The 14,452-nt window shown below is 42.1% G+C and overlaps 1 protein-coding gene across 1 annotated transcript in view; it reads left to right on the top strand.

Moving 5' to 3' along the window:
* Positions 1–1,495: 1,495 nt before the first annotated feature.
* LOC138385805 (uncharacterized) overlaps positions 1,496–14,452 on the top strand; it is a 160,418-nt gene continuing 147,461 nt past the window's right edge. The window contains exons 1-2 of the mRNA XM_069472022.1: positions 1,496–1,658; positions 2,542–2,768. Of these exons, the coding sequence (XP_069328123.1) occupies positions 1,496–1,658; positions 2,542–2,768 (390 nt within the window). The remainder of the gene's footprint in view (positions 1,659–2,541; positions 2,769–14,452) is intronic.

Below are 14,452 nucleotides of genomic sequence, written 5' to 3' on the forward strand. Positions count from 1 at the left end.
AATATGAGTCTTTAAAAGCACATGCCTAAATTTAGAACAAATTTAGTTGAAGTATTGTATCTTTATTTTGATTTAATCTTCATTTAAGCCTTGAAAGAAGTTCCCAAACACATTTTGGAAGTAGCAACCGTGGAAGAATAATAACTTACCAGTCAGCTATTCCTGCTCCTTTCTGAACTGACATGTGATTTTTATTTCTACATTGTAGAAGAAAAATCTGTCAAATTCAGACCTTTATTGCACAAAACACTATTAACTTTCTTCCTGTCTTCAGAAGGGGCTTCATTCTCTGAAGATACCAGATATCTTTTAGAAAATTTAAATGATTATTTAAACTGATAGTTTTTTCTTTGTAAATCCAGGTCTTTAGATGAACGCTAAATGTAAATTAATATCATCTTACTGTTCTTAGTATAACAATGTTTGTTGGGTGCTTACTATGTACTAAGGCACTCAGTTAAATGCATTACACATACAATCTAATTTACTATCATAAAAATCTTATAGGAATTGTTGGTTCATTACCATGTACTGGGGAAGAGTACATAGCTCTATATTTTCTTGGCTGGTACATTACTACATACAGGGTGATAGTATTATTTAAAGGTACAGTGAATTTCAGTCTACAGTGAGCTCACTTTATTTTGAACAAGTTCCCAATGTAAAAAATGAACTTGAAATCTAGTTTTTAGAAAATTTGAAGAAAAAGAGAATGGGTAATTCAGTCTAAACTATTTTCCTTCCCAAAAGCATGTTCACACTGTATTATCCAGATTGGCTGTCTATACCAATTAAAGTGGCAATTAATTTGTGTCACACTTACATGCAACGTCAGAGATTAAGATATTGCATTGCAGGATAAAACCTAACGATGTGTTCTTGTGCGCTGCATCTATTGGGACCGTGTGTCTTGATAGGTAAAAGTTGTGTTTAAATTAATGCAAAGCAGACGTGAGATGAACAAATGCAATTTTCCAGTTTCATTAGGCAAGTGTTATCTGTGATACATTAAATGTTAGGGAGAAAAAGCCACTCTTTGCTAAGAAACGCATGAATAGTTCATTTATCTGCTGATCCATTTGGGGGCATTATGGAACTCAAAGCCCGAAACAATAGGCTCTATTTAATATTAAACAGGTTCTTAATAACCCGCCATTTCTCGCCATAGCTGTTCGAAGGTCCGTCCTGGACACGCGGAGTTGCAGTAGCAGTTCCCGTGAAGTTGTAAGCTACTCCCCAGGACCAAGCGGTGTTAAATTTAGAAGTCATTCTGATCACCTGACTAAACGGTGAGCCCCGATTAAGAATTTCGAAGTCTACCCTCGCCATTTCTCTCTGTATTTATAGACGCAGCTCACCGCCTGCCCCTGGGGTCAGCACCACCAGAGTCTCCCGGAGACCTGCCGTGCTGAGGACGCTCTTCCAGGATAGGAGAACTCGCCACTCGCAGGAGACGGCGCCCAGCTGGCGCCCACCCCGGGGCACATTGCAGTAAATGCCTGGCAGCGACTTCTCGCTTCTCTCGCCTCCTCCCCCATCGACCCTCTGCCGCCGACCTTTACGCCAAACTCCGGCGCACCGTGAGACTCGCGTCTTCGCTATCCCCTCAGGGCCCCACCCCTTCCCGGTTCTAACCCGCGATCGGGCCGGAGGCAAGGGTAGGTCGATTTCCTGCCCGGAATTTGCCGTTGGCTTCTCCTTCTCCACTCCAGTTCTCTAATGCAGGGCTGCGCGGCGCGGATCCGCCAGCGGCGGAGCAGACCCGGGAGCGGAGCTCTGGGGTCCACACACGCACGCCCCGGAGGGACTGACCCCGAGACACGCTCGGCAGCGGGCGGGCGGGAGGGAGACCCGGGCCAGCGCGGAGGGTCACCTGGGGTTGGGGGTGGGCGCACCAGCCCTCCGCATGCTCCTCTCTTTCTAGTCCTCGCCGCCGCCACCTCGCACAGGTCGGAAAACGCTCCTATTCTTGGCTGTTTGCGTTGGGGAGGGGGCAAGGGTGAGGGTCGGCGCTTGGTCAGCGGGCAGGGATGGTAGATTTCACTTACACCTGACATTCTCTATTCTTGCCAGTTTCGCCGGGCAAATCCCAGCGATCTGGTTTGTTCTTCAGCAACTTTGTTCAGGAGGTTGGCAGGGAGGGGAAACGCCGAGGGGCCCCAGGAGACGCTGGAAAGCGGCTAGGATCAGGAGGCCGGGCTGGAGAGCAAGTCCCGGAGCAGCTCCGGGGCTGGGCGCGCGGCTGGGAGGCGCCGCTGCCGCCGCCGTGATGCGCTCTGCTTAGCGGGACTGCCGGGGGCGCCTGAAGGCCACCGCTCCAAGGACACGCGGCCACCCGCTCCTCGCGCTCCCCTGCCCAGACGCCGCCAGTGCCGGAGCCGAGCAGGCGAGCGGAGCTGCGGGGAGCGCGGGCGAAGGGTGGCAGGAGGGAGGGCGCGCGGGAGGCGGCCCCTCCTAGGCGAGCCATGCGTGCCGCGAGCAGCTGAGGAGCCGCCGGGCGCCGCTGCCAAGTCTCCGCTCCGCTTTTGTCTTGCCCTCCAGTGAATGGGAAGATGGAGATGGATGTTGAGGGAGTTTCTCCGCGTCCGGAGCCCATCCCCCGCTCCCAGGGGGCTGGCGGAGCCTGCCAGGCGCCGCCACAGCCGCCCCAGCCCCAGCCGCAGCAGCAGCAGCAGCTGGCTCAGAATGAACTGCCCGGCGAGAGTGCAGGCGCTGAGGACAGCGACGATCCCGAGACGAGACCCAACGGCGAGAAAGGCGAGAGCAAGGTAGGTCCACAGTGTTGGCGCTGTGACACCTTTTGAACAAAACCAAGGAGCTCTAGTAGTGGCTGTCACTTTAACTCCTCCGCTCTCCAACCCCCTTCCGTCGTTTGTGTGGGGGTGGGGGTGGCAGATGTGGAGAAGGCGTGGGATTTAAGGGAATCCGTGGGCGATAGTGACTTTCCGAACTGGAAGGCGTGTGCAGAAGTCTGCCCTGGTTTCGGTGTTCAGCGGTGTGTGCAGAGGAAAGTCTTCTGGTACATGCGGTGTGATGCTTAGGGCAGACACAGCACCTCAGGAGAGCAGTGTTGAGACCTTTGCTTGCCCTCACAGTACAACCGGGGCTCATTTGGATGATACAGGTCTAGGGGAAACATGTCTTCAGGAGCTGCCAAGTGGCTTCTGAGACTCCTTGGAGGGAGGTAACATCAACCTAAAGGATGATAACAATGGTAGCAAAGTTTGACTCATTTGCAGAATGGAGAGCACTGCTTAACCCAGCTCTAAGCTGGAGGTCCTCCTCCTCACCTGGCATCCTCCTGCCTAGGAGAGCGGGGACCAAGTGCCTGGCAGCAGATAAACCCTAAAAATCTTTTACAGCCCTGCTGTGTCATTGTAGACCAGGGGATAGCTGCTACTTACCGTGGAAAGAGGAGTTCTTCAGGTAATTGGATTCTGGTAAGGAATGGCTCAAATGCCGTTCTCTGGTGCTGATGTTTCTTCTGCTGAGAAAATTGTAGAGGAAATGCCATAGAAAAAAATGCCTTGCTAATGCTAGTAGGGTGTATTTATTACAGCTTTGCCTCTGGGCACAGTCTTCACACACACTTGGAGTTTAGTTTTGTAGAAGTTAGTGTTGTTTTGTATCTGTATAAAGTGTATATGTGTATTTGTTAATACATTTTGAAACTGCCAATATTGAGGAAAAAAGTTGGTTCAACAAATCAGAATATTGGAACCAAAGAAGAGTCAATCTACTTTCTCACCTTTGCACACTTAAGAAAGTGTGTGGGAAAATAGGCACTTCTGCTTGTTAGAAATGAATTGTATCTCATAAAGTGCTCCTCCTTGGAGATTGCTGTGGTTTCTGTTGGACCTTTCGTAAGATACTAGTGGATTAAACAAATGCCCAAAACATGTCCAGATCACATTGAATGTTTCTGTTCTGTGTTTGGAGACAGGCTCACTTAACAAGTTTGGATTTGCAAATGTTCAAAATTGTTTTGCATTTTGAAACTGAGCTAAGAATCAAAATTGTTGTTTATCTTCCAAAATCAATATTGTTATTTAAATGGCAGTCTACCAAGGAACTAGAATTTGAACACCCTCTAGACACGACCGGGGTGCCTTACAAATACATACAAGATTTACATTGTGAAAACTATGATGAATTTTAATATCCTGATATCCTCAGCTTTCCAGTCACTCTTGATTTCATGAATATTTAATTCTACCATGACTGCATATTTACTACTTTAAATGAGTGTCTGCGCTCAGTTTTATGAAATAACCATAACTGAGCATCATATTACCTAATTGAACTTTAAGTCTCTTTTGCAAAATAGGTGTGGAGAATAATTAAAATATACAGTCAGTGCTGCTATTTCCATATTGTTGGTTCATATGCCCTGAACATGAGAAATTCCTGCCATCAGCAAAATTCTGTGGTTATTTGCTTCCCTTTGATGCACCATGCAGACTGTCTAATGTTCTACCGGTTGTGAGGGATAAGGGTGACAATGCACTAGAAATATTACAGCAGGTGAAGACAGGACTGAAAGCAGGTTGATTACATTTAGTTAATTAGTGTGTTAAGATAATTGAGTATTCCAGTGATGTGATTTGCTTCATGTGTCTCTGCAATTTCTTGAGGTGGAAACAAAATACTACTTTTTTCCTTTTAGGTGTTTGTTTAAAAAAAATTATGTTTTATCCTTCTCTTAACCCCGAGATTAGCTGTGTTAACCCTTTGCTTGTCTCTGGTACTCACCTATGGGTTTTTCTCTGAGTGTGAGGACGGTTGCTGTGTTTCAGACTTTAATAACTGTTTCTGTCTTTGATGCATATGAAGTCAAGTTATAAATTGATTTTTCTTAGCAAATCCTTATTTCACTAGTGAGAAGGCCTTTGAATGTGCACCCAAATTATTCTATTAAAATATAAATGGAAGACAAACTGGGATAAAGTGGAATGTGGTTTTACCAAGCTGTTTGGGGTGAGGTGGGGAGATTATCACAATAGGGTTTACAAAGAGTAATGTACAAATATAATGTATTGGACTGCAAAAGAAGAAAACTCATTGTTTTCTTCTCATGAGAGTAATAAAATGTGAATTTTAAAAACTGAATTATTTACCTTAAATTTTTCCCCAAGTAAGTGTACTGTAAATAGGATGTGAGTAGATATGCCCTTTGAAAATAAAGTGTCAGGGGAGTAATGGCATTTTTTTTTTTTTTTTTTAGATTCTGGTTTGGGGCCATGATTTATTTCTCGTGAATTTACCTCAGTTGTGTTATTGGAAAAGAAATTGGAGCTTAGTGCCAGATCAGCTTATCTCCTAAATCGCAGGTTCACAGTTACACGTCCTCAGAAAGTCTCTGAAATAGGAAGAGAGGTTAGGAAACTGGATCAGTCAAGGAATTTTTATGCCAGAGTTTCATGACATGACTGGCGCTTTCTGTCCTAGAATAAGGATGCCTTATAGCAACTACTCTTCAAAGAAATATTAAAGCCACTACATATTATATATGCTTTTGAGTCCATGAATTGGAAAAGACTCTAAATGGACCATCTATTCCTCCTCGGTGCTTTAAGGCAGGTTTATATTAAACCCTTACAAAAAGCAGCCTCCTGTCTTTGCAATGACATCCAAAGACAGTGTAGTAATCATCTTTGGTGACCTGGTAAGATATTTCATCACCTGTTATTTCAAAACCTTCTTCCACATGTCTGGGATGAGGTGCTCTAAACTAGATAAATCTATTTTCTAGTTTGAGGGATGAAGGTTAAATGATCACTGTCCTTGAGTAAGAGACCTTTAAATTCTTGAAATTGCTTTTGATTCTGTATTTGATCATCCTCAAAACTTTCTTACAGAATGTTTTGCAGGCCCTAAATATTTCATCCTTTTAGTGCCTTTTAAAACTCTTCTGAAATGCTTTGGTTATACGAAATAACTCTTGGATTGGTATCTCTGAAACTTTCTTTGGAAAAGTTTAAAAGAAAAAAACAAGGTCTTGTATTGAGGAAAACATATAGCTGTTTTGAAAACATATAGCTGTTTTCCATTCTAATCTTATCATATTTAAGGTCTTCTTTATACCTGAAAGGCTCTGTGAGAGGGTATTTAAGAGTCAAATTTAATTTCAGGGTGACTCCCTTTCTTTGTTTCTGGTGGGCAGGAGTGATTTGCAAAGGACGAAGTTTGAGGTCCCTGAAACTCCACACTAACTGTAGTGAGCCCTGCGGGAGTTACAACTTTGGCAAAGCTCTTCAGTGCTGTTAACTTGTGAGAAGTGATAGTTGTCTTTTTAATTTTTTTTTTTAATTTCAACCTGAAAAATGTTCCTGCCAGATAAGATAGAGTTTGTCAGTACACAAAGGACAACAAAGTCTCAAGTGGCAAGCAGAGGAGAAAAGGCAATTGATAAAAACCAAGACGGTTCACTTTGATTCCTAACCCCTTGGGTGATTGTTTCTGGCATGAAAAATGAGGTAAGCCCTTTTGTTTTTGCTTTGTATTAGCCGGGTGGACTCTGATTTCTGGCACACAAGCAGAGACTTGCCTACATGAGGACAGTTGTCCAAGTGATTAAGAGTATTGACTGCAAAACCAAAAAGACTTGAGTTTGATCTTGGCTCTGTTTGTCACTAGCTCTTGACCTTAGACAAGGTCTTAACCTTTTCAAACCTCAGTCTTTTTATCTGTGAAACAGGAATAATTGTAGTGCAAACCATCCACAGGTGGTTTATTGTATGGCTTGAATGAGATGAAACATATAAAGTTTTTAATTCAATGCTTCATAAGTAATGACTGCTCAGTAATTATTAACAATAATAATTTGAGTCAGGGCTCTAGGTCCCCCTAAATTTTCAGTTTTCCAGAAGTTTCTCGCTCTGGAAATGACACAGACACACCACTCTACAGTCAAACCAAGCTGGTGCTCATCAACCTGGTTTTGCCCACGAGCCTTAAGTTGTTCCTTGGTCTTTCCTGGTGGGCAGAGGTTAGCGAAGAATTATCTTGACTTGCTGACAGTCTGCTTTTCTCTCATCAGGCAAGCCAAGGAGGACCGGGATGGAAAGTCCCTACATCCCACCCCAGTCTCTAGGGATACAGTCTAAGACGCTAATAAGGCAAATGAATTTTCCTGCTTTTACACATCAGATTTATGGCTTCTCAGGAGTAGGTGAAAGATCTTAAGACTTACAAAAAGCTCAATCGGTTGTTTTTTTTTTTTTTTTTTTATCTGTTAGGGCTTTTTGGTTGCAGCCAACAAAAACTGACTTTAATCTGAGCAAAAAAGGATTATATTGTAAGGTTGTAAGGTAATCATAAAATCAAAGGAAACATGATAAAATCGTTTTTGGGAAACACTGAAGTCAGGGACATGCAGAAGTTCTAGGTAGTAGTAAGTAATGAAAGGTCTCTCAAGGGCACTGAGAGAAGAAGAATAAATTCCAGCCATTCTTTGCCTTTATACCATGCTGTTCAAGACTCATATTTCATAGAGAGGTTATCTAATTGTCCTTACTTAGATCAGTTATCTGCTTCTTGGCCAGGAAAGGGTGGTCATCCTCATTTCAGGATCTGGCAAATTATATTTTTTGGAAGGGTTATAGTTCCTGGAAAAAAAAAAATCAGGGTGCTATTACCAGATCAAAGGAAATGGCTATTAGTGGCCAAAACAACCATTATCACTCCTTTTATAGATAGGGAGAGGGAGAGAGAAAGATAGAAGGAGAAAGAAAGAGAAAGAGGAGAGAAGAGGAGAGGAGGAGGGGAGAGGGAGAAATAGACAAATTTAGACAAAAACCTGAAACGTTTAGTAGCATTGCATTTTTTTACTATTTTGAAAGAAAGAATACAGAGAAAATTATGGAATCCATTGCTTTCTCATGTACAGAAAGAAGGGCACAGAACTTGATCCTTATTCTTATTTGTGATATGAGACTCCTAGAATTAGGAAACTGGATTTGAACACATAATGGTCTACCCACCCCACCTCTCTTTTTATAGATGAGAAAATTGAGTCCCGATGACAAATGATTTGCCCAAATGCAGAGCTGGCACCAGAAGGCCCTTTAACCTAGGAAATGCATCAGATGGCATGAGTCAAAGTCCCTCCTCTTCTAAAGGAATCCTAATCTTCTCTGAGTTCTAATCTAGTTATGTGAAACATTTGGAGTCTGCTTCAGAATTTCAGAATTCTTAGTTTCTCCACTTATAAAATGAGATTAGCGGTACACATCTGTTGAATAGATAATCTGAAAATGAATGCAATTGGGCCTTGATGTTTAAAGTATAGACCTTTTATGGTATTCATGTCCATTAGAATAAAATATATTGACAATTTTTGTCTGCCTGTCAGTTAAAGCAATTTGATTTCCTGCTCAAATTCCTAAAGCTTTTTCTTTGACCTTTGCATTTACTGTCAAGATATTTCTGTCCTCACATTTTGATCTTATACTGTCCTAAGGAAGTCCTGCAGAAGGAGCACCATGAACAGTGTTAGTTTCTCATTTTGGAGAGGCAAGTGTGTGGGGGGGGTATCCTGGGTGCACACACTGCCAGCATCATACTTGGCGTATACTGGGCACTCAATAAATATTGGTGATGTTGAATCGTGTGTTGATGTGTTTAGTCAATGTGTGTTCACATTTCCGTAGGCACTGGAATTGCAAGATTGAAAAAGAGAAGCCCACAGTTTAATGGAGGAGATGCACTTATACACAGATCATGATGGTATAAGGGGATAAGGGCCGTAAAACAGATGAGAATAAAAAGTATTACAGAGAGGAAAGCAGCTGTCCCACCTTGAATGGAGGCCACATGGAAAAGAGCCATTTCTCCAGGTCTCAGAGAAGTAGGAAAGGCACAGCAGGGCTTTCTAGATGTGGGGAATGGGTCAACATTTAGAATGGCCAATAAAGATTCAGAGGCTTGTCATAGAACTGAGTGGAGGTAGTGGCTTGAGGAATATTCAAAATGAGGGCCTTGTGATGCATGATGGGAGTTTGGATTCCCAGGTTAGAGTGCAGTGGTGTGATCATAGCTCACTGCAACCTTGAACTCCTGGGCTCAAGTGATCCTTCTGCCTCAGCTTCCCACATAATTAGCTGGGGCTACAGGTGTGCATCACCACGGTCAGCTAATTAAAAAAAAAAAATTGTAAAGGTGGGTCTTGCTATGTTGCCCAGGCTGGTGTTGAACACCTAGGTTCAAGCAATCCTCCTGCCTCAGCCTCTCAAAGTGTTAGGATTACAGATGTGAGCCACCATGCCTGGCCTGTACTTTATTTCATAAATAGTTGGTTGAGAGTAGAGCTTTGAGCCTGTCACAGTCTAATTCTGTCCAGCAGGGGTTTCCAGACTTAGGAATTTCACAGGTTGGTAAATTTGAAAGAAAGTATACAAAGAGAAATAAAATTAACTCCTATTTATTGTGTGACAAGAGAGGGCATTACATTATTTCATAAATAAAGGACATTTAAGCAACAAAAATGATAAATAAAATTTATGTCAGAATAGAGTAGACTTTCTTGAGAAAGAATGGGTAGCAGCCTTCACCTGACCCCCAATGTTATTTCTCAGTGCATCTCATCTCATGCCATCATGTCCCCTTGGCCTCACTGTCCTACTTCTCTGTGGAACTCTACTTGTTTCCTATGAATTGTGGTCTGGGAAGTGCTGCGGACACCCCTGTGTCAGGCTTGCGATTGGGCCAAGGCATTTGACTGAGTTTATCTTCGTTTTCTCATGGGCACAGCCTTGGCACAGTTGATATCAGTGGTAAGAGGGAGCCATGTTCTTAGACTAGCCTGTTGTCTTCACCTGTAAAAGGTAATTAAAGGTAAAAAAAAGGTCACTCTTGAGTTCACTCAGAAACAGAACTGGGAGCAGTAAGGGGAGTGGCGGCTTTGCTAGCATATTCTTAAAAATTGAGGCCATGATGTAACACATTTTCTAAAGTAAAGGATTAACCAGTCTAACAGGCATTGGAGGAGACCAAGTAAAATGTGACTGTGGGACACAGAGACACTGGTCCATAAGTGGCTCCTTTTTTTCTAGGTTTGCTCTGCAGATAATCAAAGGCACATGTCATCATTCATTCACAGAAACTAATGGCTAACTCTTCCCTGTCCATCTTCTGTCTCCATGCTTTTCCGGACTGGCATCCTCTTCCCCAAGTTAAACTCCTTGTTCTTTGCAATCTGTATTTTTTAAAGGCCAGATTTATTGGCATATAACATAGGTAGTAAAACACCCTTTTTACATGTATGGTATAATGGGTTATGACAAAAGTATATGCCTGTGTAACTACCCCAACTAGGACATAGGATGTTTCCATCATCCCAAAGAGTTCCTTTGTCTTCTTCAGCACATAATCCCCTCACTCTTCCCCAACCTTTTCCAAAATTTCATGTAAATGGAGTGAATGGTGTATAGCCTTTTGTGTCTGGCTTCTTTTGTTTAACAAAATGTGTTTGTTATTCACTCATTTTATTGTGTGTATCAATAATTCCTTTTTCTTACTAAGTAATATTTCATTGTATGGACATAATGTTTTTGATCACCTGATGATGAACATTTGGGCTGTTTACAGATTTTTGGCTTTTATGAATAAAGCTGTTATAAGCTTTTTGTGTATGTGTGTACATACATTTTAATTTCCCTTGGGTGAATTCCTAGCAATGGGATTACTGGGTCATATGATAAGTGTGTATTTAACTTTATAAGAAGTCACCGATCTATTTTGCAAAGTGGCTATACCATTTCACATTCCTACCATCAATGCATGAGAATTTCAGTTGCTCCACATCATTGCAGACACTTGGTATTGTCAGTATTTTTAATTTTAGTCGTTCCAGTAGGTGTGTAATGATATCTCATTGTGATTTTAATTTGTATTTCCCCATTAACTAATGACATTGAACATTTTTCATATGCCTGTTTGTTATCTGTGTGTTTCTTTGATGAAAAGTCTGTTCAAATCTTTCGTCCATCTTTTAAAAAAAGGGTTGTTTGTATTTTTATTAATAAAATCTATTTTCACATAGCTTTAGGTTTTGGAAACTTTGGTGCAGGTTTGAAGAGATTACAAAGCAAGGGACATTTCGAGTTTCTTTTCTTGGGGGTTGTTGGTGAACTCTTTACTGGGCGTCTATCACATGCCAGTCACAGAGCAAGGTAGATTCTCATCAGGTGGTCTCGTTTTATGCTTCACAGTAATCCTGAGAAATAACTGTTATTAACCCTGAGGTCGCACAGCTAGTCTATGGCAGGGAAGGATTTAAATTTAAGTCTGCCTGTTGTACTCTTTCCACTTCCTCAGGTGTGACTCCAAGGCCTGTTCTCCACAACTGGCTGGCCAGTTTCCCAGCTCAAACTGCTTGCACTGCTCTGGGGATTTTAAAAGCAGCCCTGGGGTGAAATGACACTGCTGGCATTGACATGCAAATGAGAACATTGAGCTTAAGGCTACTAGAGAAGTTCCCAGTTTTCAGTCCCGAAAACATCCTATCCGCTTCAGAAGATAGAAAAGTGAGAATTCTGCAGAGAAGTGGAAGGTCTGAGGTGTTCTCTCAGCCAAATTGGGCCTCTGTGGTTACCCAGGGGCTAATGGAAATTAGACCCCAATTTCAAGCCCTGGTTTTGTTCCTCCAGGTTGTGAGGACCTTGGGCGAGCCATATGAACATTCTGGTCAGGAATCTCTTAGCAGTAAAAATGAGGGAGAAAGCCTACTTACCGCATCTGAGGTTATGAGGATTAAATTTCTGGTACAAACCAACTTATTTCTGTTTAGCATCAAAAGTCCTGCATCCCAGGTAAACTGGGACAGTTGATCACCCTACTTATAGGATGCAGATAAAGCACCTGGACCTTTATCGACTCCCAGGATATGAGAGCTGTCCTTGTTGAAAGTGCTTTGGGGAATTTGATCCATGAGTCTGAATATGATTCATTGTATTTCAGAGCTAATGAGGCCCTGTAAATGATTCCAGGTTCTCCAAATTGACTTAAAAAATGTTTCACAAGCCTCTGGATTTGAATTGGATGAACAACATTACCTTTCTGAATAAATGGCCATGGAACTTTCCAAAGCAGCTCCCCAAAGCCTCCCACCATGAAGTAAATGTGTTTTAGAAGGCTAGCTGAGAAAGTCTCTCTGGCTGGAGAAGAGAAAGCTCTTTGCAGGGGAGTGTTTTCACCAGCAGGCCAAAAATCACCTCAGTAAGAATTTTTGAAAAGTTGCATGGTTGGTAGGGTTTGTGTCATTAAAGACCAGACTCGGATTCCCAAAGGGACCCTCAATTGGGAAGAAGCTGCTGTTTTAGGGAAGAGTGTGTGACTTGGAATCATGGATCTGCCCCTTCTAACTGTGAACTCTTGGATAAGTCACGTTTTCTTTGAGTCTCGGGATCCTCAACTGTTACATAGAGATAATACTTTTACCTTTCTAAGAACTGTCTAGAATAGAAACTCAAATTCAGTGATGTATGAGCAAAGCCTTTTGTAAATTCTTGTGTAAGTCTTTTCTGTAAATTATGTGTAAGTCCCTCATGTTTTGTTGAATAATTGAGTCCTCCCACCCCTTCATGGTTTTCTGTGAGCCTATTTAAGGAGAGCAAAAGAGTATCTCATTAATGGGGCTGGGTGTCAGGGTGCATAGGAGCATGTGGTCATTCCTGGAAGGATGCCCTCAGATGATTTGTGGTAGGTTCAGGTGCCTGGCAAGTCCAGTGGGGTGGATTTGGGTTGCAGGACTCCTCCAGGGGCATCTTTAACTGACCCTGGCAACTTGCTCTCCTTTCTGTCTTGCTTGCTCTTTGGATGACAGTAATGATGACCTTTATTTATGTTATACGTTTTGGAGCTCACCACGTCCTACTTAAAACCTTTGCCCAAGCCATTCTCTTTACCTGGAATGCTCTTCCTTCCCTCTCCTTCACTTCCCTGTCACCCAGTTTACTCCTATTCAGCCTCCGAATTTAGTTCAATACCTTAAGGAAGCTTTCCCTGATTTGAACCTTACCCTGCCCACCTCATAAGTCAGGCCCCTGCTGATAGGATATCACACATTTTTAATCGTGTGATCTGTTTTATGTATGCCATGAGGATAGAGATTAGGCTTGTCTTTTTCACGGCTACTTCTTCAATCCTAACATAGTGCATTACATGTGGTAGACCTTCATATATATTTATGACAAATAAATATACTTGTGATGAATACCCATTTTGATAATCTTTTATCCAATACTTTCTGGCACAGGTTGTTTCATGTTCTTATATGGCCCACATTCTAGTGGATGAGACAGATACTAAACAAGTATAAAACTAAATAAATAGGACGGATAATAAACAACTAAATAAATAATCTGACACCAGTGGCTGTAGGCATGTATTCAGAGCCCCTGCTTAGCCATATTTATACAAAGAGTATTAATTCCAGGCAGTAAAGAAATAACCATAGGCCAGTCTGTTTTCCAGAGTTGCCATCTAGTGGCCTGGGAAACCTAACCTCCTCCTCTACTTTCTTCTATAGAGTTTGTTCTGCTCACCATGTTGGCATTGGGGAATACACAACACGTGTGCCACCAGCTTCCCTTCCTGTGTTGATGTTAGACATTGCCAACTAATCAGAGTTTTCCTGATGAGCCTTGGAAGCGGGCATTTTTAGCAATCAGTTAGAGGTGGTGTGCAAGGTCAAACTATGGTGCTGTCCTTGCCCGTGGCTTAAAGCTTTTTTAGAAATAACTTCTTACTTGTTTAGACTAGACACTCAATCCTCAGCACTCCTCTCCTCAATTTCTAAACCTGTATCCAGTATTGTAGTCAATAGACACATGTGGCTATTTAAATTTAAATGTAATTAAAATCAAATAAAATTAAAAGTTCAGTTCCTCACTTACACTAGCCACACTTCAAATGCTTAAAATCCACAAGTCTAACCACCATCATGTTAGACTGTGCAGATATAGAAAATTTCTATCATTGCAGAAAGTTTTACCAGACAGCAATGATACAGACTACGACTTTACCTCTCCTGGCCTGCCCCAGCCCTTGTTCACTGAAATCCCTTTGAGATGCTCTGAAACTAATCCTTTGACAAGGATGGAGATTTTACAACTTTCCTGGGTTTGCTTTAGGTTCTTGGTGAATTACTTACAAATGGTTTTAGAACTACCAATATTGCTGTGTATAGAGGTTGCTTAGAGCAAGATCTCATTCAAAAACTTGGGAGAGTGGTGTTCCTATTTTTGCTTAGATGCTCCACTGAATCTTGGTATTTGTCCTTGACTGTTGTACAAAAGTCTTTGGTAAAGTGGTTCCAAGATGGCTTTTCTATTATCCAAGTTCAAAGCCTTTATTAGTGGGTAGTTGAACCATTGCCCGAAGCATCATTGACATCTCTTAGCCATTTACCAGTGATTGTCTTCACACTGTGGGGATTACTTTGATGGTACTT

This window comes from Eulemur rufifrons, chromosome 7, assembly GCF_041146395.1.
Source record: "Eulemur rufifrons isolate Redbay chromosome 7, OSU_ERuf_1, whole genome shotgun sequence".
In the NCBI taxonomy this organism is placed as follows: Eukaryota; Metazoa; Chordata; class Mammalia; order Primates; family Lemuridae; genus Eulemur; species Eulemur rufifrons.